We start from the raw sequence: 27,115 nt of genomic DNA on the forward strand, positions 1-27,115 counted from the left end.
ACACTGGATTCAGCATACACATCGCTGAGATGTCCTCTCTGGGTGTTTGACATTGCAACTCTGCCAACTCTGGAGATAGAAGATGCGGGGCTTCCTCTTCTACTTCCCTTACATCAGAATCATCGTAGTTTCTTTTTATCAGTTTCCGCCAATGTGGAAAGCATCAACACAGGCCTAGAGCACCCTCTTGTGATGGGCACCATGCCCAAACTTCTTGCTTGGCTCTCGACGAAGGCGGACGCTTTTGCTTTCTGCTCCTGTCCCCCACCCCCACCCCACCCTTCCCTGCTCGCCACTCAGTCCATGTGCTCTCTTTGTCTGACTTTTCCTTTTCTCCTGTCGTATTTTCATGCTAAAAACAAACATGGAATTGGTTGGCTGGTCTCTCGATGCCATCGACAACATTTTCTCGATGAGAAGAGCAGGCAGTGGGGAGCCTACTTGCCCCTCGGGGACTTTTGCTGCTGGGTACACCCTAGATCCTTGGAGGAAGCGGAGAATGATGTGCCTGTCAACACTGTCCGTTGAGGATGTGGATGACATCTACATTTTCGGCCTTACTATACATCGTCGTTTTTTTCGTCTAAAAACGCCTTCCTATTCATGGTCGTTTTATGGGGGCATAAACGGCTTCCAATACATGGTCGTTTCTTTTGGCTAAAACGACGATCTTTGCAATCTTCCTCCATGCTTTTCAAAGCCAGAAAGGCACTAATTTCAGCCATGAGCTTGACAAAGTGAGTGACGCCTCGGAATCTGACACCTTCTGAAATGATGCCTGATGTCCAGTAACATTTTAACGCAGGGCAGCTCAGACTGCTCCCTTGAGAAGCTCGTCCGAGTTTTGTCCATACATGCCAGAGATGCTGGCAGAGCAGAGGAGCAAGAGGGATAAGGCTTTATTAACTGAGGATTTGTTCTTGACAATTCGTGGTTGGATCCGTGTCCAGAGACTGACAGAAGGACAGAAAGTATTCCGTCAAGTGGTCCCCGCGGAGTCACTCTTGACTTTTTGTTCTAAAAAGTTCCAAACTCTGTTTAGTCTATCGTTCACATCAACAGCCCCATGTGAATGGTGCATAGGCGTCACTGGCATAGTGCCTACTTGGAGCCGAGTGTGCTTGTGCACATATATGAAATCCACAACTGATGGGGTGATATACTGCTCAAGGATACTTTGACAGGTCAGGAGAGGAACTGAGGCTCAGACACTTTCAACACCGACATATACAGCAGTTGTTGGGTAATTATATTTGAAACGTTTTGAAGAAGCACCAGGTAACCTTCAATCGCGGGCGCACAAGTGATCAGACATTGTGAATTTCCAGGACTCTCATCAAAGTGAACAAATCAAAATGTAAACACTGGAAAAGATGGCTCATATTTTGTAACTGTCACCCTTACGAAAAATGTTTAAAAAAAAAATCTCTGAAAAAGAGCATCTGTCAGCTCAAGACCCTCCTCAAGAGTTGACGTTTTTCCGATGTAGGCATGAGGACATGGCAGCGCTTACAGTTCAGCACATTGTCCCACCACATGAAGGCCTCAGTTAGTGTTTGACTGAGACATATTTCCAGACGGCGACCCGCACTGTGGCAGGAGATGAGGAACATGCTACAAGCATCCTCGCTCATGCTGCCAGCGCTAAGCCTTTCATAATCGCCCAGGAGTTATGCACATCCCAGTTAAAGCGTTGGTAGGATGAGTTATGGCAGTGGTTGTTTCCCCGAGAAATCTGCCAAAAAAAAAGATGATTTAGTTCGATCACACGTCTGGGGTTTGAGGCTTCCTCCGACACTCTTCAAACACACGTCTTTGTTGTGAAGGCAACGGAATGTGAAGGGTGCCGAGTGAAAAAAACCCCTCACCTAACAGTGACATTTCCAACATGGCAACCATGACAGCAGTGTTCGTGCTCATCTCTGCAGACAGAAATAACGACACAACCTGTTCCTCGTTGTTTATTGCATTAACAAGCGCCTCGACATAATCTGAAGTGTGTGTAAGTCACGGCAACACTTTTACTTCAAAAAGAGAAAAAAAAATAAAAGAAAAACACATTTGAATAGATAGGGCAGTCTAGAGTGAATATGGAGGCAGTACATTCAGCTTTAAACTTAGGAATGATCCCATCAATTGCTAAACTACATAAAATGTACAGAAGAATATTTCATATATCTCAACAGAAAAAAATGTCAGACATAACAGTATGCACTCATGTAACAATAGAATTTTGTGTTCAACAACACTGCATTGTTAAAACCTATTTGTGGTTTTATTATGAGCTAAATCTAAGTTGACAAGACAGGGCTGCACATAAAAAAAAAAAAAAGGCAAGGCAGTTCCACATGCAGGTAAAAATGAAAGATCCCATTTGTGATTAGACATTGTAGTGTGCTATTCATGTCACTTTCACAATCCCTGTATTAAAAGATCGGACACTCCAAGCGAGCTACTGTACATTTCCCAGATTCAACACCAGCACGACTGTTAAAACCATTAGCAGAATGTGGCGGCGCTGAGCACAGCCTTCTTTGACTGACTCTCCACATGTCGGCAACACTTGCCGCACTGTTTCATATTGAACACTTTTCCTTCATCGTGACACAAAACAGTGCAGTTAGTGATATCACTGATATTATCTGTCTGAATGAGGGCGCGCCAGAGAGTCTCGCACTCTCTTCAAGTGCCACATGGACGAGAGGCGTTCCCCTCTTCGGTGTTGGGTGGAAAGCTTTTTGCTGGTGCCGATCCATTTGATTCATCCATTCATGTCCAAAAAATAAAAACTAAACCAGAGCTTTATAAGTCAAAGTCAATAAAAGTGGTAAAATGTCATCCAAAACACTTGCTAAGTCGATTATATTCTGAGCAAATGAGGCAGTTGCAAGGGACTTCAAGATGGTTTGGCATTACAGAACATTTGCAGAAGCAAAGTGTCGTGTTGACTATACAATATACTCTGGGCAAAAGTCTTGGGACACCTCCTTTTATCTCAATCAGGGACTAGCTAGCTTGCTTTACTTTCAGTTGAACAATGATATACTTCCAACTTTGTGTTTGGAGGGGGGCCATTTGTGTTCCAGCACGACTGGAGGTCCAGTGCACAAAGGAAGGTCCTTGAGACTGGATGGGTTTGGTGTCAAAGCACTTGAGAGACCTTGCCGCACCCCATTAAAAGGATTAGAAGTTGTTTTCGGAAAGATGTGTACTTCTTTCCATTCTCACTTTGTCCAAGTGTAACAGTCTGGTGTCCCAATCCTTTTGTCTATAGAACAAAGCATCTGTACCTGCTCCAATTCAGATAAGCCAGCTCAACATATTCCTTCAACAACAACAAAAAATACACTTGGTTCATATAATTCCGCGATCGGAACACCAGGTTATGACACACTTTGGACTCATTGAGCAGACTTGCCTCCTTTTGAGAGTGAAGAAAAAAAAAAGAGTTGCAGAGAGTAAACTGACAAATGGTGATTCATCACAAAGTCCTGCAACTCCACAAAAAGAGGCAAGCCGAACACAGGACACATCCTACAATGAGATCAAGGCTGAGCGGCTTTTGCATTTCAAGCGCACCTTTATAAAAGAACATGTGCAAACAGTAACGCCTGTGTGAACACAGGCGGGGTGGACGATCCAGCCCACGGTCCGGGTACTCGGACTACACTACTATCAACTACACAACAAGTGATGTGAGGAGGAGGAGGATAGTAGCAGGGGATGGAAGCAGAGGTTTGCGTCGGAGTGCGTCGGGTATTCCCACCTCTATGTCAGGAACTTGCTTTGCGTGTATGCGGGTATTGTCTAGAGTAGCGAGCAGTATCCACCGCAGCTGCCACCTCCCGCGTCCTCGTCGGTGAGCTGCACTAATCTGCCGTGGCTCTCGCTCTGCCATAATCCCGGACTCTGGATGATCTTCTCCACCAGCTCCTCAAATGCACACTGAACGCCATCCCGGGTCTTTGCACTCGCCTCTGTGAGGACACAGTTCAAAATTAGAGGTGATGCGAGACGCGTGAACTCATTCAAGGACAGGGGAAAAGTCGAGTGCGCCGCAGCTGACTTTTTGAGGTTTGATTTATAAATAGACTGTCGAAAAATTCCTCTTGGGAGTATTAGAGAGACACTTCAAAAACAGTTTCCCCTCTTGTAATAGTCCACTGCACCGTGCCCAATGGTGCTTCAGAGAGGAGGGAATCCTCCTGGCTTACCTATAAAAAGCATGGAATGTTTTCTTGCAAACTTCAGTCCTTCGGCCCTGTCTAGCTCGTGGTCTTCCTGAAACAAAGAAGTAGTAATGGCTTATTTGCGGTCTGACGGGTGGATCTGCCAACTACTGTGAGCATCTGAGGGCACAGAGGAAAAGGGATGATTTTTTGCGCTAACAGAACACAATGAATTCATAATGCTCTATTTAGCGGTCCACTGCCACTGGCATCCCGGTTTAACGCAAGCTGCCAGAAATATGTGGGTGGGTCTGCCATACTCAGTTCGTTCAGTCATTTGTCCAATGGCTGATTTTGGAAATCTAGTCTGATTTTGTGATACATGATGGCTGAATAGATTTTGAAGTGTGATCACAGTGACTACCGGCAGGGGCAGGGTGGCCATTGGGAATTTGGGGAAAATATCTTAATTTTACCAAAAGAGAGGCATGTTTTTGGCAATTTTTTGAATATCAAGTAGTCTTGCAAAAGCAAAACTTTTGAAAATGATCTCAAGGAAACTGAACTCTCTGCGGCGACAGTGGATGCACAGCCATAAATCAAATACATTCCACAACTGAGATATAAAATAGACAGAAAAACACTAAGAGGCAAAATCATCCTCACCTTATCTATTTTGTTTCCAACAAGCATTTTCACAAGATCATTCCTTGTACAGTATGTCTCCAGTTCATTGAGCCAGTTTTCCAGTTTGGTAAAAGTCTCTCGCCTCGTGACATCATACACTAGGCCGGATCAAAGAAACACAAGCATGCTGACAATGTAAGGCAATTCAAGATCGACACATTTCACACACGGAAGTAATACATATTAATTAAGAGTGTAAGCCTGACCCTTAAGACCAATACATTTTGGTATAATACATTTGATATTGTTAAAAGTAAAAAAGAGAAAATGCTAGTCTTTGTTACAAAACACACAGGAAAAGGACTAGGAAAAATATTCCCATACTAAATATCAATTGCAATTTCGATGGGGGAGGAAAAAAAAAAAAAACGAAATCGCAATGACATGATTTTTCCCAAATCTTTCAGCGCTAATAGTAATGTACCAATGAAGGAAAGAGGATCCATGTGTGCAATGAGCCTTGCTGCATGATGATGGCCTACCTAGGATGACTCCTTGCGCACCGCGGTAGTAACTCGGTGTCAGGGTTCTGAAACGCTCCTGTCCAGCAGTGTCCTGTAACATAAAACCATCTCAACTTCAACCGAAAAAAAAAAAAAAAAAGCTCGAACAAAGCAAAGAAAGCAAAGATCTGAGAAGTGCCAGGATAAACGAAGGTGGACTCAGTGTTACATGAGTGCCATCTTCTGGACACCAGATGGAACTGTAAGGCTGCGGTCCTGGAATACTGTACAGCTGATTATTCTGGTTGATAACAGAATTATGGTACACTTACCCATATTGCCAGCTTTGCCTTGTTACCATCTACACTGATGGTCTTCACTTTGAAGTCAACACCTACACAATTAAAGAGCAACCATTCAATGATCAATCAAAGTATTGATATGTTGGGATAAACTCAACCCGCTGCAGTACAAGCACCATTCTTCAAAAAAAATAAAAATACCATGCACAAACTGTCAATATCATGGATTTAAATTTAGCCCCCAAATTTAGTTTTTCATTCGGAAAAATAGCTGCATGTAGAGCATTACAAGTAGAAACAAATAAAAGAGAAAGAGAAGAAATTAAGTGGGGATATTGAAGACTCAACGTATGCATTTGATACACAGGAATAAATGACAATAACTACAGTACATCTGCCTGCAATCCATTAAGATTGCTCAAACATTACTGCGGAGACACGCGAAGGCCAGCATATCCATGACACATTTTTGACTTTGGAAAGGTCTCTCCATTTAATTGGCCTTTAATTGCGACCGTTATTTTTTCCAGGAAGCAGACGTCGAGCTATCACGCTAATCCGCGAACACTAAACGTTACACAAACCAAACACATGGCAACTTATTGTCTCTTCTCTTTCCATACACACTGGTGAGCAGCTGCTATAATAATCTGCGATCACTCATTTGTAGGGTCATTTGAAGGGTGGGCGCCGCAGCGTCCACAATCAAGATTAGTATCAACAAGTTAACGTGACAAAGGATTAAGAAAGCGACCGGCGTAATGACTCGGCCATATTGCTCCAGCTGGTATTTTGACTTTTTTCTGAAAATGAGTGGCAACAGATTTTGTTGAAATCTTAAGTCAACAAAGGAGGCTTGACTTCAATGTAGACATTTGTTTGTCAAAGAATCCCAGCTGGCCAAGTTAAACCTTGGAAAATATTTTGATTTTTTTTCTTTTCTTTTCTTTCTTTCTTTTTTTTTTTTTTTGTCGTTGAAAGGTTTTGGGTGGTTGTTTGAACAGACATATCATGTCCGAGTAATTCAACACCCAGTTCAGTCAGTCAGAAAAGCAAGTGAAACTACATGCAAATGTGAAATATCTCAATCACCGGTTCCTCTCCAAGAAATGCCAACTTCCAACAAACACTTGGTAGTCTCTGCTTCTATTTAGGGAAATGTTTCATCTGAGGAACTCAATTTCAGAGTGTCCTTCAGTGTTAAAATGATCTGAATGAGTTCTTGCACCTCCTCTTGTTTCAGTTTTATCGTCATCAAATGAGCTCACACATCTTACTCACCTATTGTGGCAGTTTGCTCTGGGTCAAATGTGTCATCTGTGAATCGTAGGAGGAGGCTGCGAAGAGGAATACGAAAACAGAAGGCATGATTGAAACATCAAAAAAAAAAACACAGTAGACTTTTTTTTTAACACATAATTTGATGCTGACATAGCATGTGATGCCAGAGAATCATCTCGCTCGATTGACTGCTCGGTGCTTAACTCGCCCAATTGCAAGATGACATCATTCCAAGGTTGTGGTCAGTGGGACAGAGTTCACTCTTCACCACATGTGATTAAGTGTAAAAGTCTAACTCACAGCAAGGCTAAATTCAGTGAAACAATGACCTAAGAATAACTTTTTTTCCAACCATGAATGCCTAAGCAGTGAGTGTACAGCCAACAAGCGACTCATGAAGATGATCTAGCTAAAAAAAAAAAGTGCATCGTGCCCAAGTAATTTTTGTGATAAATGGAAGTCGTAACTGGGTTGAAATGTCCCGGATTCGGTAAAGGCTGTGAAACAAAATCAAAGCTAAGCCATCCAAAAGCTTTTTTGTATAATAAGAGAAAATTGCTCTCTGGAAATACTGCCCTTGACCTCAATGATGCACTTAAAGGCATTGTAGGGTACATTGGTAGATTTGGCCACAAAATCATCCGTTTTCAGGAAATATAAACAAACATAGGACTTGCACGGTGTTGGCATATCATCTGATTGTTTAGCCATACCAGCAATCACAGGAAGAAAAATAGTGGCAATGCCAGGAAAAAGGGCACTCTTTTGTAAATTTCCATAATCATGCACTGTGCCAATATATTGAATTAAGGTATGAAAATAAAAGAAATGGGACTTCGACCAGTGCTCTGGAAGTATTTACTGCTGACTTTGGCTGACATTAAGAAAAATGATTACAACAAACATTTAAAACTAATGACTGGGTTGGGATGGGCTCGGTTGACAACTTCCTGACTCTGAATCCAGATTCATGAACCTTTTCAAAGGATAGTTAAGCGTTTTGTAGATTTTCCTGCACCCTGCAGTTGTGGCCAACATCGATATTGTACATTCTTACGAATCTACACATAGCAAATGATTTTACTTTATCACAAGTGACGATTTGTAGGCTATCGATCTGAACTACACTGGACGCCCTTGCTGATCAAAGTGGATTGTCAATGCCTGATAATTCTTGTCGCTTGCTATGACTCGTGAAGGCTTTCAACAGTCTGGGTGAGCCACAGTCTGCAATGCGATGGTTGATGCCTCCGAGTGGCTGTTAAAAATCACGCACACAGTCATAAATACTAACACGTCTCAATAAGCTCTTCGTTAACTGACTCGGTGCAAAGAATAACCAGCCAAATGCCCGTAACGTTACTTATCATTATAGTTGGACAGGCTGACCAACTTCACTTGCAGTTAGTGACAAACAACTCGGTTTATTATGATTATTATTATATCTACCAGGTAAACAGCGTTATGCACTAAGTGGTATATTACGCAGCGAGGCGGCAGTTTGGATACGATAACAACATGTAATAACGTCACTATCTATCGTTTTTCGTCTGAATTGCTTCGAATCAAGCAACGGTTTCAATGTCCGTCATCATTTCTGACGAATTACAAATTGACAACGCAGTATCTGTCAGCGATGATCTCACCGTGTTATCTGTCTGGCAAGCTAACAAGCCAGTGTGGAGAAAACAGCCGAATCGTATTATAATACATTGCAAGAATCTACAGTAAAGATATTCCTGCCGCATTGTTTGACCAAATAAGACTGCCAAACAGTGTAGCGACTTGGACGCGCATGTTTTCCAAAACAATGCGCGACCCGCCAACGAGCCTGCGCTAGCCGTTAGCCGCAACGTCCCCGGTGACTTACCTGGACTTGCCGACACCACTTTCTCCAATGATTAGTATTTTCAACGTTGTCAGAATGTCGTCTTCCATTGCCACGGATAGGCAAACCGTCCCTCTAAACAGAACAACTCAAACGTCCGTTCACACAAGGTTTCCTAACAGCTAGCATTCCTGTTTACTGCTTCGGGTGGGCTGAGTTTGACAGCATTGCTTTTGGTGGCCTGCAGTCCAACCGTTTCCGGTATGACGTCAATGAGCTTCCGGTTTGTGACTTCATTGTTTGTTTATTACGCTGGCCTGCATCAAAAAATAAACAAGAATGTTTTAAAACTTTTAAGATCCGATCGTTCACACTGAAGACAGCGTTTTACCCCACATGATCCAGTTTTCCCGGAGTCATAGATGTTATTTTTATATATTTTTGTGAATGCAGTAAATACACGTATGAAGTACATGAAGAAACTGAAAACTGTGAGTAAATGTCCAGTTTTCCCGGAGTCGTAGATGTTATTTTTATATATTTTTGTGAATGCAGTATATATTATAAATCAGTGGTCCTCAACTAGAAATGCTGTAGGTCCACTTTTTTTTTTTTTTAATAAGACCAAGGTCCGATCCCATGCACGGCGGTCATGGGGAGCAGGGCTATATGCCCATTTAGTATGGTAAAGCCAAGCTTATGCAAATCAACACTCCTCACAACCAACCAATAATGGGGTGCATGAAAATAACAATTATTCACTTTGCCAATACACAGCAAATAATGAGAGGTATTGTATTGAGGCACAGGAACTCTTTTATTTTGTTAAGTTGTGCCTGCTTAATAATAGGAATAGCCCTTTTAGGGAAATAAGACATTTTTACTTTCACTTTGTTCAACAGTAGTTGTCTTTTTTCCCTTAATTTAACAAAAACAAAACAAAATACTAATTTTACCAAAATAAATACTAAACATGAAAACAAAAATATCCTTTTCATTTGTACAATTCCCCTTTTCACATACCCTCTGAAATCACTTAAAACATATATCAGAAGAGGAGTTAACCATTCTAAATACTGACACAAGGGAGCACAGGAATGTGCAGTGCTGGTCTTCCACTATAGGTGAATGCAATGTCTGAGGCATGCAAATATTATTTGAGGACGCCATTGTGACGTTCATTTACCATGTTGCGGTGTTCTGCTGTTAAACAGCTGCAAAGATCCCCGGGTAGACGGGAGCAGAACTGCACACAATCGAAACCTCCCGCGATTCGTTTTGTCTAATTGTCTGTGTGCGGCTCTCCTGGGCTGAAGCTGTGAGCGCACTGTGACGTCGCGCATGCATCTGTTTCCTGACACAATCATCCATTTTGAATGCGTGTGTATTGGGATAGACGCGTGCTGACGCTTATGTATGGACACACCTTCAGTTCAAAGGAGCCAATCAGCGCATCGTATACGCTGACGATTTATGTATGGGCACACCTTCAGTTCAGAGGAGCCAATCAGTGCATCGTTATCGCTGACATGCCCTGCTCAGCCGGAGTCTCCAGTTAGTCAAACATTATACACACAAAGTCGCGGTGCTGCGGTCCTCTGCATTACATCTGTTAGTGCACGCAAAGAATACAACGGATAATTTTAACAAGCGATCGCGGTAATGCGCAGATTATAGTCCACAAATATAAAATGTATAACGTAAAAATCACTTATAACTCATAATTTTTTATTTGATACAATTTGCCGAGGGTCCGGACAGAGGAGGTCGGCGGTCCGGTCGTGGATCGCGGTCCGCCAGTTGAGGAAGACTGTTATAAATACACGTATGAAGTACCGGTACATGAAGAAATTTAAAATCTGTGAGTAAATGTCAGTGTGCACCCTTTCATCGAGGAATAAAGTTATCCTTAAATACACATTTTCTTCACCTGCACTGTTAATATGCCTTTCAACAATCCATTCATCCACATATTTTTAGATCAAAACCTTTAATTATAAAGGGAATCTCTCTCTCTGACACACCTTTTTGGTGTCACTTATGGTTTACGAGGGGATGCTTGGATTATATTCTGCCTATTTTTGGAAAGAGACACCAACACTCTTTAGGGGTTTATTTAATAAATAAGTCATTACAGCATTGGGAGAGAACATGGTGATTGAAATAACAGGCACTTTTCAAACAATACTGTAAAGGCTTGTGTGTGGTGCTTCTGAGGCATTAGGGTGAATGGTGTTACAATATTTCTGCAAAAACAAAACACACACAAAAAAGGATACTACCGACAATGACGTTCACAAATGATGTTTTTGGCATGCTTGGCAAAAACACAGTAAAGGACCTGAGAATAAATAAGTCACTCTTATTTGTAAATTAGCTGGATTACAATCCATAGTGTTTATTTAAAAAAAAAATCCTTTGACTCAACTATCCTTTTACAATTTTACAAGTGGTATACAGTTAGTTTGTGATTGAATTTCAACCATACATATGACAGTTGATATTAAACATTTATATCGTGGTGTAAATCCTTCAAAATATGAAAAACTCGTGAGTGCAATAAAACTTCATGATTTCTGAGCTGCAGTCCAAACCACATTTACAAATAATCCATTTGCCTATGCAGCATGAATTTTTTTTTTTTATTAAAACACCAAAATAAAGAATTAAGTCGCTATTTGCATTTGTTTTTCAAGATATACACATACTGTGGCAAAATGTGCTGCTTTGGCCGATGACTTGCATAAATATCAAAAACACCTCAGGTCTTGTCACACAGAGAGGCACCACAGACAAACAGTCAGTGCAGAAAGACATAAGAAAGGATAGCGTACGAGCTGAGAGATTAGCATAATATTGAAGAAGCTGAATATTTCTGGGGCATAAATTATTATTTATGATATCCACCTTCTGCTGGTAAAAGGAGTGAACTGATATGCCCGCACCTGACGTTTGGCAGGCTCGATAAACAACTTCAATTCACAAACTTTCAAGAAATATGAATTTGTAAAGTATATACACATACTGTACATCTAAAATACAACAAAAGCATATAAATATGTGTTAATAAAAATACAGACGCATGTGCATTGTAATGACGAAGCAACAATAATAAACAACATGATCCTCCTCAGAAGCCAAACCTGTCTAAAATGCTGAAGATGTCAAATTCTTGCTCATCATTTACCTTCATATTTGGGATTGACCACCGTCGTAACAGCACTTTTGTAGATGGGATTTTCACCCTGGGGAATTAAACGAAACATACAGTCAGAATGATAATTCAATCTAATGACAGACAACAGGCCTTGAAGTTGTAATTGGCGAACATCATTTTTAGTATTAGATTCATTTACAGTACACCCAAAACACAATCACGACATGCCTTTGAGGTGTTGGAAGACTTTTTTTTTGTTTTTAAACATACTTACCAGAAAATGCCTTTTTGTAATTGTAGCCAGAAAGGACACTCGATCCTCAAATTCTGTGCATCACAGCACACTCGTGCACTTGCTTTTGTCACTATTACATTTCTCCTTCCTTTGTAAGCTCATGTATTATTTAGGGGTTTCGCAAACAGAGAGACACAAGAAGATACTGAGAGACAATGCACACACAAACAAACCCATGCAGGAAAATAAAGTGGAAATGTGAAAGAATACGAACTTAAAGGACAGCAGCTCTACGTCCATAGTTTGGATTCTGGAACTGATTGATTGGACTCTTGTATATGGGGTTGTCTTGCTACAGATAGAGAATGAGCACAGAAATATTTCAAGAGAGGGTGGACAAAATGATAAGACGGAGACTACGAAAAGGCAAGAATGACAGACGTGCACAACACAAACGTGAAAGTGAACGGGAATACAGTACTGCACTAAAAAGACTGGAAAGCGCCCAATCAAGAACTTCACCAATCACACCACAAGGTGGAGAAAGAGACATACGTGTCCTAAACTTAAGGTTTTATCGACTCCACCACTAGGTGGAGGCTGATCGCAGCCCAAAGTCAGGCTGCAGTCCGGTCATATTGATGTTGGCTGATGACTGTAGGCCAGGCAGGAAGTTGGGAAAAGGAGGAGGCGCAGACACTCCCCGGAAAAATCTCCGGCTACGCTCCGGGTGCATAACATTCCCTAAAAAGTCCATGGAGCCTCCAACATTTTCCGTTTTCATTTGAGAGCTGTTCAAAGGCAACGTATTGGATCTGTTTCTCCAGATGACTTGAGAAAAAGAAAGTGAACAATATTATCGGGGCGCAAAACTCTTCGGCTGTTCAGAACGACACACGAGCTTCACAAATGATGGATTTACTGTTTAGAGACCACAGACTCCCCACACCTGTTTTTTGTATTAATGTGACTCAGGGAACTGTTATAGCCATTAAAGGTATGCCGTCAATATCTCACAGAGCTTGTTGTACTTCCGGACCCTCACCGTGTCCCATTTGGCATTCATCTTCTCCTTCTCAAATTTGGCAAATTCTCTTCTGTCGTGGATGATTGTCAGCAGCTTCCAGATGAGCAGCAGAGCTAAACCAATTAAGACGATGCCAGTCACTACGCCCGCCACAATGGGTATGATCTCAGGACCAGCAGGACAGTCTGAAACACAGCATTGGAGGACGCTTTCAGTCGGCGGTAGGTACAGCTGCTTAAGAGTTCGTTGGCAATCCAATTGTCAGAAAGCCCGAAACGAACATTGCCCCGAAAAAACAAAACAAAACATAACAATCGCATCCTAGTTAATGTTCGGCTTCCAGCTCACCCAGCGTTTCAACCACATGGACCTCCTTTTCTGTGTTGTTGTTGACAGCGTAGGTGTAGTAGAACCAGCAGTCGTTGGCGTCCCTCTCCTTACAGTGCATCACAGGGTAAGAGGCGTCATTTGGCTGAGGCAGCTTGTCCCTGTCCTTCACTTTGATCAAGTTGAAATAGCTGCAGTCCCGCTCACACGTTTCCTTCATTTCACCTGTGCCGAAAGCCCGACATTGGACGCACTCCCTGGAAGAAAAATAGGTCACCACACATGATGAGCGACGAAGCTAAGGTGGATCGATTTTCACTTGGTCGGGATTGTCTGGTTAGGAAGTTTTTCTTCCAACTTTTATTAATGAGCATTGGATACCACCAACAAAATACTTTTGATTTTGAGTCTTAGCGGAGCAGCATTGTACAAACACGCAGGAAAAAAAATTCAAGTCATTCCCTTTGCTAGAATGCTTTCATAAAGAAATTGTCTGATGGTTTTCCCACAAATTAGAACCTCTACTTGTTTTGACCCCATTTATTGCCTTCTCTTCTCTATGAATAATAGTAATTGTTAAAAAAGTGTGATTACCAACGGTATCTTTTCGACTACAAAGGTGAACAGGAAACTTTTTTTTTTTTTTTTTTTTTTTTTTTTAACTTGCTGTGTTGAGATAGTTTGTGTATGAAAGTCCTTCTTTTCAGGTAGGTCAAACTTACTTGTGTTCAGTGCACACTCCTGGACAGGTAGGGCACGTTTCGCAGGTGGGACCCTGAAATTTAGGGTCAGTACACTTGCAAGTGCCACATTCACATGTGCCTCTGCCGTTACAAATCTGCTTGTTGCTGGCTAGACACGTGCTTGTATCCAGAGAACAATCACAGGCGCTCCCAGTCCACATGTTGTCACAGATGCACACTCTGCATTCACAACGCCCGTGCCCTAAGGAAACCCCCCCCCCCCAACAAAACAAGAGGAGACGATACTTAATATGGTTTCAGAATGAGAGCCTCAAAATTACTTTCAGTGCTCCATTATGTTGCCTTACCTCCGCACAGTTTGCTTTCCGAGCGGTCACAATTAAAGTTGTCACACTCGCAGTACTGTCCGCTGTACCGCTCCTCCGGATTGTCCTTCTTCTTGCACTCGCATGTGCCGCACACGCAGTCGCCATTGCCGCTGCAGATGTCCGTGCCGTTATCTTTGCGGCAGGTGCGGTCCATGTCCTCTGTAGCCACGTCGTTGCTGCTGCATTCACACTGTTTGCCGACGCGTCCCTCATAACACCTGGGGGGGTAGGAGGGAGGGATTCACGATTTTGTGCTTCGGATGAGTCTTCCAACATTCTTATATCCAGAAGCCAGAAGCTTGCGGTGATATCAATCCTTACTTGCAGGCTCCACATTCGTAGGTCCCATTCCCAAAGTGACAGTCAGGGCTGTTGGCGACACCCTCTTTATGGCATTTACACTCACAGATAAAGTTGAGGATGATCTCGACCTCCTCTGTGAATCCCAGAGGCTTTATCTTGATTGTCTCAGGCTTTCCTTGCTTTGGACAACCTTGAGATGTCACACTGATGGTAAATGTAACCTGAGAACAGGGACAATCAAAACAGGATTGGGATTTAAACCTGTGAAAATAAGGAGCGCATAATGAAAGGAACATCACATCAAAAAATGGTTTGAATGTGACCAATCCGGTCTTTTAACCCCCCTGCTGATTCATCTGATGAAAATAACCAGGTTCCGCATTTTCCAATGTTCCAAAGTCTATTCCTCACCTCATCTCCAATTGAAATATTGGAGCATTTGCGTCCATTTTCACCCTCAGTAATGACTCCATTCTTACAGCGGGATGTGTAAGCAATGGTCACTCCCTCCGGAAGCTTGCTGTTCTCCAAAATGACCTCAGATGAGAGCGACTGTCAAACAAAGAAAAGATAATAACATGGATGCAGTTTTTTTTTGGGGGGGGGGGGGGGGTCCCCTGCAATGGAATGTCATCTGGTAGTTTTGTTTAGACAGACGGCTATACAAACGGCTTAGCTGAGTCTTCAATTATAGAAATAAGAGACACACGTTGAGATTGTTTTTTCAGAATACGGTATTCAGCATATGTCTTCACTGTGTAGATAAAAGATGAACGCTAACTTTATCTTCCATCTTCTAATGACTGCTTGTGAGTTATTTTAAAAACAAGTGAGAATGTTCCATTGAATTAAAAAGGCTTGAAAAAGTGGTTCATGTGACATCCATATTTTGACTGTCATGGCATCAGACTTACATTGTAAGCATCTATAATGAGGTTGATAACGTTGCTTGAGTTAGCAGACAGGGTGCCCACCGCAGACTTTGGTATTAGATTTTTCAGCTCCTGGGGACACAATGAAAAGTCACATTTCAGTGATTTATTTTTTTTTGTTCTTAATTCTGTTAAATTTGTTGCATGTAATCCAAATACGCACTGAAGCACTGCGCTATGGACACAATTTACACAATGGCTCAAGTTTTATTGCTCAGAAGCCCACCAGAGCTTCTGTGGGGTCAGGCATGAAAAGAACCTTGATCATACTCAGATGGCACAAGGTTATATAGCTCCACGGCAGATTGAAATGATCAGAGATTCAAGGAGGTGCTGCCTTTAATTTGAAACAGACGTCCTGGCCTAGTCGGATTTTTTGAAATGCTATTGTTAAATGCACAAAGTAGTTCCTGGTGCGCACATCATAGTTACAGCGAGTCATGTCTGGGGCTCCGTTACTTCCTATGAGATCTTCAACAGTATTTCGACATGAGAGAAAATCAAAAACTAACTTGATAGACAGGCTGAAACTCCTCTGTGACAGCAAATATGGTTTGTATGTTGTTGTCACTCAGCTTCTGAACCAAGTGAGCGATCGAGGGGTAGTCCTGAAACAAGGAGAAATCGTTCAGTTTAGAAGTGAAAGACATGCCCGCGTGAGAAGAGCGGCCATGTCTTATTCCCACAATTAGAAAACTTGGACACTCACATAGTAGTGGCTCATGGTGTACGAATTGTTCTCCAAGTGACATTTTCCATCATTAGGCAGAACGATGCCACCTAGCTTGCCATCTCCTGCAAAGTGGAAGCCAGCGTCAGTGGAAAACACCAGAAGGCGAGTCACGTTCCTCCAACCAATCTGCTCCTGAGAGATGAGAAAAATGCCGACGTTGTAAAATACTTTCCGTTTTGATCATAAAATGTGCATGACATGATGTTGAACACAGGAATTGAAATTTCGGTGAAGGGCTCATTAAAAAAAGGCTGCGTTGGCACGTCAGCGTCGAAACATAGTTATTGGTTGATGCGGTTGAAGGAAAACAACCGGGAAATCGCTATACGATTAGTGCCGCCGGCGCACGTTCACCGAATCGGTATAAAATGTGTGTTTTGTTTTTACCGCATACCCCACACACAGCCACTTGCATGATGGCATCGAAGCCACCCTCGGGAGAGTCCAGGTTTCCAGAAATGTGCTGCTGGCCCACCAGGGTGTTGAACCTTTTGCCATCACTGGTGAGCTTAAGGACGTTCTTGTAGCTAAATGGGCTGGTGCAGTTCTGGTCGCCGGTGCAGGGGTTCAACAATTTGGCTGGGGTGGTGCTGATGTACGGCATAACTGTCTTCTCCACAAAAGAGCCAAAGCCTAAGACCATTTTTTAAAAAAATCAATCACACGAAAGACAAAATGGTATGATTTTACGTGAATCCAAAATTAACCAAACGTCTCACACACACACCAATGGTGAAATCAATTCCATACCTATCCTGAAGTCAGATGTGATCTTTGACATTTCTAGCATTAAACTGGTTCCCAGGTTCTTGACGTTCTCCAGATCGTCTTTCATGGAGTAAGAAAGGTCCATCAAGTAGTACAAGTCGATGGGATAATCTTCTGCCCGCTTGAATTTCAGGTTGAAAGACTGAGGCTCCCCTGTCCACACAGGTCGGATGTTCCACTCAATACAAGCAGAGATGATAATCAGAGAAAGCTTTGTGAGTGACGGGTGTTCACCTGATCTGAGGGTGAGACTGAGCTTCTGGGGTTGGATCTGTGTGATTTCTTCTGGCTTTAGTTTCTCCGCTCCCTTCCTGCGGTTGGTTACCGCTTTGTTCCTGAGGGTCCTCTTTTCTCCACGAGGGTTCTCTATCAAGCTCTCTATGCAACCTCTGTTTGTGAGAGACTGCAGCTCATCACATCGGGTAGACACGGTCTCACCTTGTTTTAGGAAGTCCTGAAATCACCAGTTAGTCGAGCCAGAAATTAAAACGCATTGGTTTGCTCAGATCCCGTGCTTTTACGCAAGCGTATGGAAAAAGGAAAGAATGATTTCCATCTGTTACGATCCAAAATGCTTATCATTGATTGATTTTTTAAAATATTTTTTAAGAGCATCGATTCATACCGGGTCTGTACACCAGCCACATTTCGCTCCAGCCTGGATGCACTCCCCGCAGTATCTGGCATTTGCACTGATGCACTCATTCCCCTCTGTATGAAAAACAAAGAGAAAAGAAGAGGATGCAGTGTCACAGAGTGCAGCTTATAGCCCCTGCCAAGTAAGCAGCCCTGTAAGCCCGCTGTCTTTACATGTCAGTTCATCTGGAACGTTGTGGCTCTATCGTCATCGGAGACAGGATTGGAATATCCAGCCAACCATTATTCTCTCCATGATGCTGAGGTGGACCTTCAGCGCTCGTCAATGACATCGTCGGGTTATAGCCGCTACCTCTTTTTCGAGAGAGGATGTAGTCATCACGATGACTAACACATTTGGATTGCCGGCTTACGTCACCGATACTGATATGCGGCAGTATAAAAAAATAAAAAAATAAAAATCTGGTGTTTTGTATAACATAAATCAAATCTACCTTTCTGAGCGTTGCAGAAGACTCCAACCAATGTAGATATCAAAAGCAGTTTCAGGTCCATCTGGAAGAAATGTGTGAACATGATTTTCTATTCCTTTATATTCTCTTGAATCCACAAATGAGGGATAATCATGTATTCAGCAACACAACATATTTTCTTAATGTTCATGCTTGCCCTAACACTTGAACTCAAAACTTCCTGTAAAATAAATACATAAATACAGTACATGAATAAATTGCAATGAAGAACAAAAGGCTTGACCGATTGAATCTGTAAACGGGTGAGGCTTAACTGGTGGTAATAAATTATTGTGTGTGTGTGTGTGTGTGTGTGTGTGTGTTGGGGGGTTGCGTGGCTATTTTCAGTCCGTTGCAGGGCAACAGCCAGTTAATTCAATTCAGACACACAAACGTGAATAGGGAATATGCGCATCGTGGACGACACTCTGCCTTTTCCCACAATTCCTTTTACTGTAAATAGCCCGAGCTCCCCCGAGTCCTTCTCTCGCAATGCATTTTGAGCTCCTCTGATCAGCCAAATCGATTCATCCTCTCTTGCGCTTAAGACAACCCTCCTGATTTAATAATGATGAGGGCACCGTGCAGAACAGCTGAAATGGGAACATCTCAAGTCACGCTAGACTAAAACTGCAGTTTGTCACTTTGCGTGGCTCCTAAAATAAATATGACAACAGACAAAATTCTTTCTCTCGTAACAATTTTCTCAACATCGGAAATTTCAGTAACATTTAACCTTCCACATTCTCAGCAGACCACTGTCAAGTATTTCAATTTAAAAGAAAAAAAAATGACAAGAGCCAAAACAATAAAACAATAGGTAGAAGACCCGTAAACCACAAATTCCTGAACGTCATTGCAAAGAGAATTTCCACAAGAGTTCACCAAATGCAATTATCCGGGCAGGAGTCCGTAATTAGAGTTTGATGCGACGAGTTATTCCTCTTGTTTTAGAGCAGAAGTAGTCCGTGCCTATTCATAGTGGTTCCATAAAAAAACTGCATTCCCTGATACTGCGGTCAACGAAGCGCTGACGTTCAACGTGGGGTGTTAAGTGATGCATTCCCTCAGTGCTTGAAGTGTGTGTCCCCACCGGTGTCCGATTATGAAGACACATACGGGTCGACGGTTTGTCTCCAGCCGCCGAGATTAGCCTCCAGTACTGTTCACTGGTGTGTGCCATAACAAGATATGAGATAAGTAGCGCATTTAGCCAAGCTGTGGCAGTGGCCGCCATCATATTCAGGACAAGAGACAAATCTGACATCATGACAAAATATAGCTTGTCTTTACCGTCAACGAGAGAGAGAAGCAATTGTATGTACTTTTTAATTGGCGTGAACTAAAAGTAACGTTTGTTTACACAGCATGTAATGTGAAAAGACTTTTGTCAGGATGTACAGTTGAATGTCAAGTTACGATTGGCCCTCAGCTTCAAATACAGACACCAGCAATGTGTCAGAAGCCTGTGAAGCTTTGCAGCTGCTCAGAGGAATGTTCTTAAGAAAAGTGGACTAACTTTGTAGAGCAGAGAGCAGGCTCAGAAAGGGCTTACTGCGGGGGAGGTAGTCCGCCTTTCAAATCCTCCTCCGTACCTCAGAATGTTGTAAATTACAGTATCCGTGACGGGCCATAGGTGGGGAGGTGGGAATGGCGTATCCCAGAGGCTTAAACGCACCCTATGATTCGGCATCTCGACCACTGATTTCAGTCCTGTAATATCTGTCGCCACAAGGAAGCAAGGAAGGAAGGAAAAGTGAGAGAGCAACAGGAAAATGGGAGCGGGTCTGTTTGGCCCAGATGACGTGAACCGCCTAGATTGATGACGGGGGTCATGCAGGTTTTAGATGAGGGGACTACGTGTGGGGACAAAACCCAGTTTACACTTTTAACGTAAGTAGTATTGTTCTCTTTGGCTTTCCAAGACTCAAACGCACTCGACCCCATTTTATTCATATCTGCACGGTGGCTGGCAAGACTGTGGCAAACGTTTTAACAGACTTCCTTTTTGATATCTCGCCAGGCACCTGCCACATTCACAGCATGATCCGATTGCTGATTCCGTACCTCCAGGTTGTCTCAAAATCATCCTATTCCATCCACAGTTGGCTGAAATGTTGAAAGGCCCACTTCTCAGGCGTCTCCAAAAAATTAACCTGAGTGATTTGATGTGAGTCAATGCCCTGCATGTTTTAGTCCCCCCCCCCCTCCTTCAACACACCTGATTTCAACGACCAGTACCTCATATTTGCCAAAGTAAAGATGCAATTGTGACAATTCAGCCAAGGGGAAAAAAAACAAACATGTTTTAACTTTTAACATTCTTGTAGTAAAAGCGCTCTGAACATGTAGTTTTGAATTGAGGAGGGGAGTTAGGGAAGAAAAAAAAGGGCAAAGTCAGCAGAGGCAAGCAAAGTTTGTGGGATCCTTTCTTCTGGATTTGAGTCAGCCTCTTTGCCTCAGAGTTGGGGAGTATGCGCCGCCCTTTCCTGTTTTTCCTTCTTTTCCATTCCTCCTTAGCACGTCTGGGGAAGAACAGATAGTCTAAGTGCAGGAAAGCCCTGGCTTTTTCTTAAAAAGAGCATTGTGAGTTTGAGCTGCCAACACATTTTACTGTTGAAGTCCTGAGCTACTTTACTGGCACCATGGCACTGCCGGTCATTATTCACTAGGGAGCGCTTGCTCTCCTTAAGTGCTTAATTTTAAAGAGAGTAAATTCACTAATGTGTAAGCAAATTGTGCACGGCTCCATTTTATTCAGTTGATGATAATCACGATTCATGCCGTTCGTGACCCCAACGCCACGCTTGGCTGCATTGTCCAAACGGGTCGACATTTACCAGAATGTGTCTTCAAAAGAGATGATTGCGCGAATTTGTATAAAAATAAATTTTGCACATCAGGACAGAACAGTAAAAACAGTAACATGCTTTGAGGGTTTCCATCATGCTTTCTTTCGGTCTCTCCAGAGTTATCTGGCATATCTTGGGGCATTCCACACTACTCCCCCCCCCCCCCCCCCCACTTCACTCCTCTTTCCTTCCTCTCCCACTTTGCCAGCATCCCAATCCGCAGCTCATTTGTCCAATATGAGCCAAACCAAGCCAGCCGGTGACCCCCTTGACTTCAAACAGTTATGAGAGGGATCATTTTGGCACTCCCAGACATGACACGGCTTCCGACAGAGCTGAAGGGGAATATCAAACAGCCTCTTCCGCCGTCTCTGTCCATTCCCCACCCCCCTAGTCGCCATTAGGAAGATCCTCTCATGGAGGACAAAAGCAATGAATCAGGCTGTCCTTTGGGACTTTGAAAAAGGATCTAATTCTTAATGTGTCCGCACTCACTGGCTCCCCTCTCCCATTAAAAAGAGGCCCGGCGTGTAATGACCTGCAAAAATAATTCTTGGTTGTGCTTTATTTGGGGCTGTGGCAAATCTAAACATTTTGTGTCAGTCACAACAATAAGGCTCATCCTCACAACATTTGATATTGAATTAAGGTTTGTATTGATATCTTAAATGGCAGCTTTGTGAGAAGCTTCAAGAGCATGTTGCTGGTATTAAAACTCCTTCTCTGCATTTTATACAAAAAGCCACTCGGCCACATAAGCTGGCCTGAAGCCAGCCAGCATTCCGCATGCGTGTGACAAAGGCTAAAGATATACTCCTCTGCAGGGATACAGACTTGAGAGGACTTACTTCGCCTGGTCAGGCAATCAATAATGTGTAAGTTGTCTTGGGTTCTTTTCAACAGTTAAACCCATTGATGTGGAATGAAGCTTACACTCAAAAGCTGTTTGTTCACTAGTTTGACAGAAACAATCGAGACTTACACGCAGCATGAGGTCACTTTCCATATCACCATTAATGGCTCTGTCCCGAGGGTGAAAATAGCTATACAGTGCGGGAAAGATATTTCTGACTCATCCTTAACACCTGGCATCTGCAATCACTCCAAACGGTAGACCACCATAAAAAAAAACCAATTGCACCCAGCCTCCACCCAACACGCACACACTTGAACATGTTGTCAAGTGGTTTCAAAAGCACGTGCCCATCTATTTTAATTTCGGATTCAGGGGCACATAAACCCAAATTAATTCAAGGGCAAGACTGTGGCAATTTGAGTACATCTCAAGAACAACTCGGGTTGGTATGAAAAAAATGATGCTGGAAATCCAAGAATGTGAGTAAAATGGAACTATCCTGAGAGTGGAAAATCATCTTGGTGCTTTGGCTAAGTATTTATCCAGGTACTGTTTTAAAACTGCTGTCAGATGAAGTTTAGTATAGGAAGACAAACTAAACTGCAGAAGAAATGTCGCTCCGTCGAAGGATCAAAAGGAGGAGGCACTTGCCAAAGGGAAAAAAATAGTCTTCATGTCAACGAGAAAATGTGTGGTAAAATGATGACTATGTAAAATGATGACAAGAAACGCATTGCATCACACCTGCCATGTGTGATTTAGTTCAAGGACATTTACTGAAGGAGCCACTTGGAGAGGGGCTCATAACTGAAATTTCTTGTTTGACTTTTTCACAGCAACGTCAATTGCAGCAGATAAAAACGACATATCAAAGTGGAGGCAACATGGCTGCTGTGCAGATGTTTTGGTTCGCTCCTGTCCTCATCTGCCTTTCATGAGGCGCTTTGGCAAGCTTACACTCAAAGCTGTCGTCGCTAGAGTCCGAGCATGGAAGACTTAGAGCACTGCAGCTCTGCTACCATGAAGAAAAGACAAATCGGAGATGGGTTCCCGTGCATGTTCGTGCCACCTGGCAAGCGAGTGCCCGTAGCCGCTGCAGTCAAAGCCCAATTGTGAGCCCCGAGCTTTGCGAGGAGGAGTCTCCAAATGCTCAAGTCTCCGCAAACCACACTGTCTTTGTGAAGCTGGCCCTTCCTCTGCTGAAACACAGGAAACTTAACCGGATCACACAGGAAGCCTGGATTATGTTGCTGGAAAAGCAACCCCATCTGACCCCCGCCCCCACCCCACCCACTAGCCTTTCCCCGCAATAGCAGCATTAAGTGACATGGCTTACATTAAAGTTACAGAAAAGAGTGAGGCAGAAGTCTCGGGTGTCATTTGAATGAAGTTAAAGATGCACACAAATAGCAACCTCGGTATTTATTTTCTGGGATAGTGAAAAAGAACTGCACCGCCTTCCGGAACCATTTAGATAATAAAATGACGGCACGTCTGCAGTGTCAGACAAAAACAGCTGTGAAGTATTAATCAGGAGACCTTGTCTGGATTTAGACCTTTTCACGGGGGCTGCTGGTTCCAACAGCCTCGGCGCCGCTTCTGCTGGGAGACAAACTTTATCCACTCTAAATAGTCATCAAGTATACTTGTGTGCATTTTTTAAATGGAATCTAGCACGTGCCTGAGCAAAAGCAGCCAACGTGCACAACACAGGCCAGCTGACGGTAGCCAAGATGTCATAAAGAGCGACGACAGTGCTGCCTGCTCCATTTGCCTGAATACATACAGCAACGTCCTAAAGAGTGACAGCCCAAAGAGGTCCAGCTGTGGCCACCTCTGCTTGAATGTGCAGAAAACTGCCACATTAATGAGGAGCATATGTCCTTCGTTTGGACCCAGGTTTGACACTTGAACTACAAGGCCTCTATTTCTGCTACAACAGGAGAGGGAGAACTCGGCGGACTGTAAGCACGCCGTGATGACTGTATGTTTTATCCCTCTTGGGATCAGACGATAACTGCCTCATTTCATTTTTTTCAACGCACGCTTCGAGGCCTCTGGCTGAACGTTGTGTTTATACTTTTACAGTATACAGACTCACGGGGCTTGTAATTACACAAGGAGCCCTGCTGCAGACTTGTCACACTTGCTCTTCGCGCTCCAGAGAGGAAGTGTGGAAGAATGGCCGTTATTGCCGTACCAGTTGGTTTATTATGGGCTCATTGAGTGTTGTCAAATCGCGCCTTGGTGATGTCTGCTGTTTGTATGTTTCTTTCATCGAGAATATATGTGCCAGTGTATATCTGATTGTGACTCAGTGGTTAATTCTGAGTGTCAAAAAGACCCATTCACAAAGACGGAGAACACTGTTTCCATTGTTTATGATGTGACTAGCTGCAGCCAACCTGTGAACTTGTGACAATCTCTCTTTTCCCTCAAAACGGCATATTCTATGTGACATTTTGCAACGGGGTTTAACTTCGAGTGTCGCAGAAGGAATCGATGCACTTTCAACATGGAGAAAATGCAAGCTGCAGCAGCTGAGGTCATAATGTATTTTCCGACAGTTCATTTTTTCTATCATTATCTCAAAACAAAGATGATGATGCCTTTTTACCGTCCACAGAGGTATTTAACAATCTGTATTTTTTATATACATCACATGTACTGCACTATATATATACTGCCAATATATTCTGCACATGTACCAGTCTACTTGAAGTTGCATTAAGATGGTGACCATTTGAAAATAAGAAAGTAAGTCAGCTCTTACTCATGCTACACAGATTTTAATGTCTTTACAAACGTCAGGTTTTCAGACGCATTGGTATGAGTTATGTCTGACTCTTGTTACTGATTAAGGTAACACTCCCCGGCAGAGTCTCTGCTTATTCCAAAAACGCAGGCCAAATACAAACATTCCTGTTCCCAGCTCCCAGACCAAGCAGTGACAAGAAACACATTCGGCTACTATATTTTTTCCGCCAAGATAACTTTAGCTTTGTTTTCACAACAGACCCTTGCATGCAGGTCAGCTTTCCCTACTCCTCGGAGGGTCTTCGAAGGCTGTTTTTAGAAGCAGGCGCCACCACCCAAAGTGATCCACACTAAATGTGGACGGGGAGACAGACGGGAAAGCCTAAAATGTCGGTTGAATAGAACTTCAGAGGAGGCGCTTGAGCCCAATACCAAAGACACACCCAACAATCTAACCGTAAATGTACTTTATGAATAGACTGAACGCATTAAGACAGTAATATCTGAAGTCAAAGTCTTTCTTCTAACAAGGCTTTGCGTGTCCATCTGGCTTGACACGGTAAAGAAGGCTGTGCATGTTGGGCAAGCATGTGATTCACTACCTAACGCACAACTGTTCTACTGGGATTAACGGTGGGACACCTGCCTGCTTTCACTCTCTGGAGGTGTGTGACATTGAGCTAAACTTTTGAATCACCGTACACAATCAAGGATCACAAGTCCATTGTCCCCTTTGCATCCTGTGGCTGGCTGCTGCTAAGTGTTTTTTTTTTCCAACCATAAACTGTAGATTCAAGTCAACCAGATGACTTTAGTGGATGACCTAGAGCACCCCGAATTTACCAACCCTTGTGTCACAAATGGCTATCGCAGACATTCATCACTTCTGTCAAAGAGAAACAACAGAAACAGCCACAGGGTGCACATTCATTGCCCCTGTCTCACGCATGGGGACAAGCGCTCATATAAAATCTATGCCACACACGAGAACATGTCCACAAGGAAGGATTGGGTGTGGTTCTGTGTGTGGAAGACTCATAAATCAGATTAGAGCCCGCAACCTGACATGGCAGCTGTTTCCTGGGTACTTGGGGTTACATGCATTTAGGTGACAGCAATACCTCCCCCACCCCCTGTCCTATCTTCCTCCTCAATTAACCTTCCTTACTGTCAATTTTCTCATTCTTCCATCCCAGACACTCCCTGTGCCCTTCCTCTCATTCTGTCTCCATTTCCTTGATTAAACGGGCTGCGGAGTCAGCGACTGTTTATAAGGCCTTTAGTCTACTATCTATCCTCCTTCAGGCGGAAGTCTTATCCAATGTGCAGCTTGTCATTTATGCGAGGCACTTGGAAAAAAAGAGCCCGAGTATGGTGATTGTCCAGCATGGACCCATACAAAATAAATACCTCTCAAGCAGAAAAAAGAAGGTGATACGAGGTGATGCAGTACAACACAGATTCACCTCAATCGAACTGATCTGATCTATTTTAACCACTTTTCCCTCAGACAGTAGCATCCCTTGCTGTTAAGTGACCCTTGAATAATGTAAACTGAGTATGTAAGAAGAGGGAAGGAAGCGCTTCATATGACGGTCCAACTCTAAGAGACGAAACAGCAGACAACTGTTGCAAATCCCCACGTTATCCAACCATAAGTGCAATAGACTCCCCCCAAAAACGGAACATCTTTAAATCAGATTTCCCGCAACCTGATGAAATTGTTCGATTGCTTACCTTTGCGTTGAAAGTGTTTATTTCCGTGGCAGCACAGATAGCGGTCCTCTCCAAAGATGATCCGCCACAGCAGCGGCGGTGGTATTCACCGCCCCGCTGGCACCAGACCACTTTCTCACCAAAACAACCAGCAAAAGAAAAGAAAAACGTCACCGAAGATTTATACTCCTGCTCATGCAATCCAGATAAGAGCGATAAATTACTTTCTATTTCACAGAAAACATAAGACAAAACAAAATTTCCCTGCAGAGACTGTATTGAGTTAAGAAACAAGCAGCGAAACTGACACGAAGCGCTCTTCTCCTGCCCAAACCACACTGCTCTTGGAATGACACTACACGAACACTATTTTAAGGCTTTCTACTTCTGGTTACATTACCAAAATAAAACTATACATACATCAATTATTTGTCTTGTTTTTCGTTTTACTTTACCATCCTGGCTATCTAGTAAAAAATTATAACAACCTTTAAGTGTTAAATATGACACTTTAGTTCGTTTTAGGGTAAATTCTTGGCAATTTTATTTTGATATATCTAT

General features: G+C 42.9%; 2 protein-coding genes across 3 annotated transcripts; both read right to left on the reverse strand.

The window, feature by feature from the left end:
• Positions 1-1,946: 1,946 nt before the first annotated feature.
• rab18a (RAB18A, member RAS oncogene family) lies at positions 1,947-9,015 on the reverse strand. The gene is made up of 7 exons (XM_086102239.1): positions 8,753-9,015; positions 6,883-6,938; positions 5,632-5,693; positions 5,339-5,411; positions 4,836-4,954; positions 4,215-4,281; positions 1,947-3,977 (listed from the first exon to the last, which is right to left on the reverse strand). Exons 1-7 carry the CDS (start codon positions 8,818-8,820, stop codon positions 3,808-3,810), a joined length of 615 nt encoding a protein of 204 aa, XP_085958365.1. The 5' UTR covers positions 8,821-9,015; the 3' UTR covers positions 1,947-3,807.
• A 1,793-nt stretch (positions 9,016-10,808) lies between these two features.
• Positions 10,809-26,896, reverse strand: itgb1a (integrin, beta 1a). 2 transcript variants are annotated; one of them, XM_086102056.1, is made up of 17 exons: positions 26,576-26,896; positions 18,356-18,416; positions 17,890-17,975; positions 17,499-17,718; positions 17,247-17,417; positions 16,891-17,129; positions 16,473-16,628; positions 16,276-16,371; positions 15,746-15,835; positions 15,243-15,383; positions 14,850-15,052; positions 14,508-14,746; positions 14,179-14,401; positions 13,478-13,713; positions 13,148-13,314; positions 12,377-12,454; positions 10,809-11,955 (listed from the first exon to the last, which is right to left on the reverse strand). In XM_086102056.1, exons 2-16 carry the CDS (start codon positions 18,414-18,416, stop codon positions 12,377-12,379), a joined length of 2,406 nt encoding a protein of 801 aa, XP_085958182.1. In that variant the 5' UTR covers positions 26,576-26,896; the 3' UTR covers positions 10,809-11,955. The 2 variants fall into 2 exon arrangements, with proteins under 2 accessions (XP_085958182.1, XP_085958183.1); XM_086102057.1 differs by lacking the exon at positions 12,377-12,454 and having other exon boundaries at positions 26,576-26,895.
• Between the last annotated feature and the right edge of the window lie 219 nt (positions 26,897-27,115).

This window comes from Hippocampus guttulatus, chromosome 21 (assembly GCF_054856545.1).
Source record: "Hippocampus guttulatus isolate MCC_2025c chromosome 21, RoL_Hgut_1.0, whole genome shotgun sequence".
NCBI lineage: Eukaryota > Metazoa > Chordata > Actinopteri > Syngnathiformes > Syngnathidae > Hippocampus > Hippocampus guttulatus.

Excerpts from the sequence above, each read along its gene's own strand:
- itgb1a (XM_086102056.1), bottom strand. The coding sequence starts at position 18,416 with ATGGACCTGAAACTGCTTTTGATATCTACATTGGTTGGAGTCTTCTGC. Across the intron at positions 17,418-17,498 it reads CAGTCTCACCCTCAGATCAG|GGGAGCCTCAGTCTTTCAAC; the intron begins GTGAACACCCGT and ends CTGTGTGGACAG. Across the intron at positions 15,384-15,745 it reads TCATTATAGATGCTTACAAT|TCGCTCTCATCTGAGGTCAT; the intron begins GTAAGTCTGATG and ends TTTGTTTGACAG.
- rab18a (XM_086102239.1), bottom strand. The coding sequence starts at position 8,820 with ATGGAAGACGACATTCTGACAACGTTGAAAATACTAATCATTGGAGAA. Across the intron at positions 5,412-5,631 it reads AGGCAAAGCTGGCAATATGG|GACACTGCTGGACAGGAGCG; the intron begins GTAAGTGTACCA and ends TTTATGTTACAG. Across the intron at positions 4,282-4,835 it reads TTGGAAACAAAATAGATAAG|GAAGACCACGAGCTAGACAG; the intron begins GTGAGGATGATT and ends TCTTTGTTTCAG.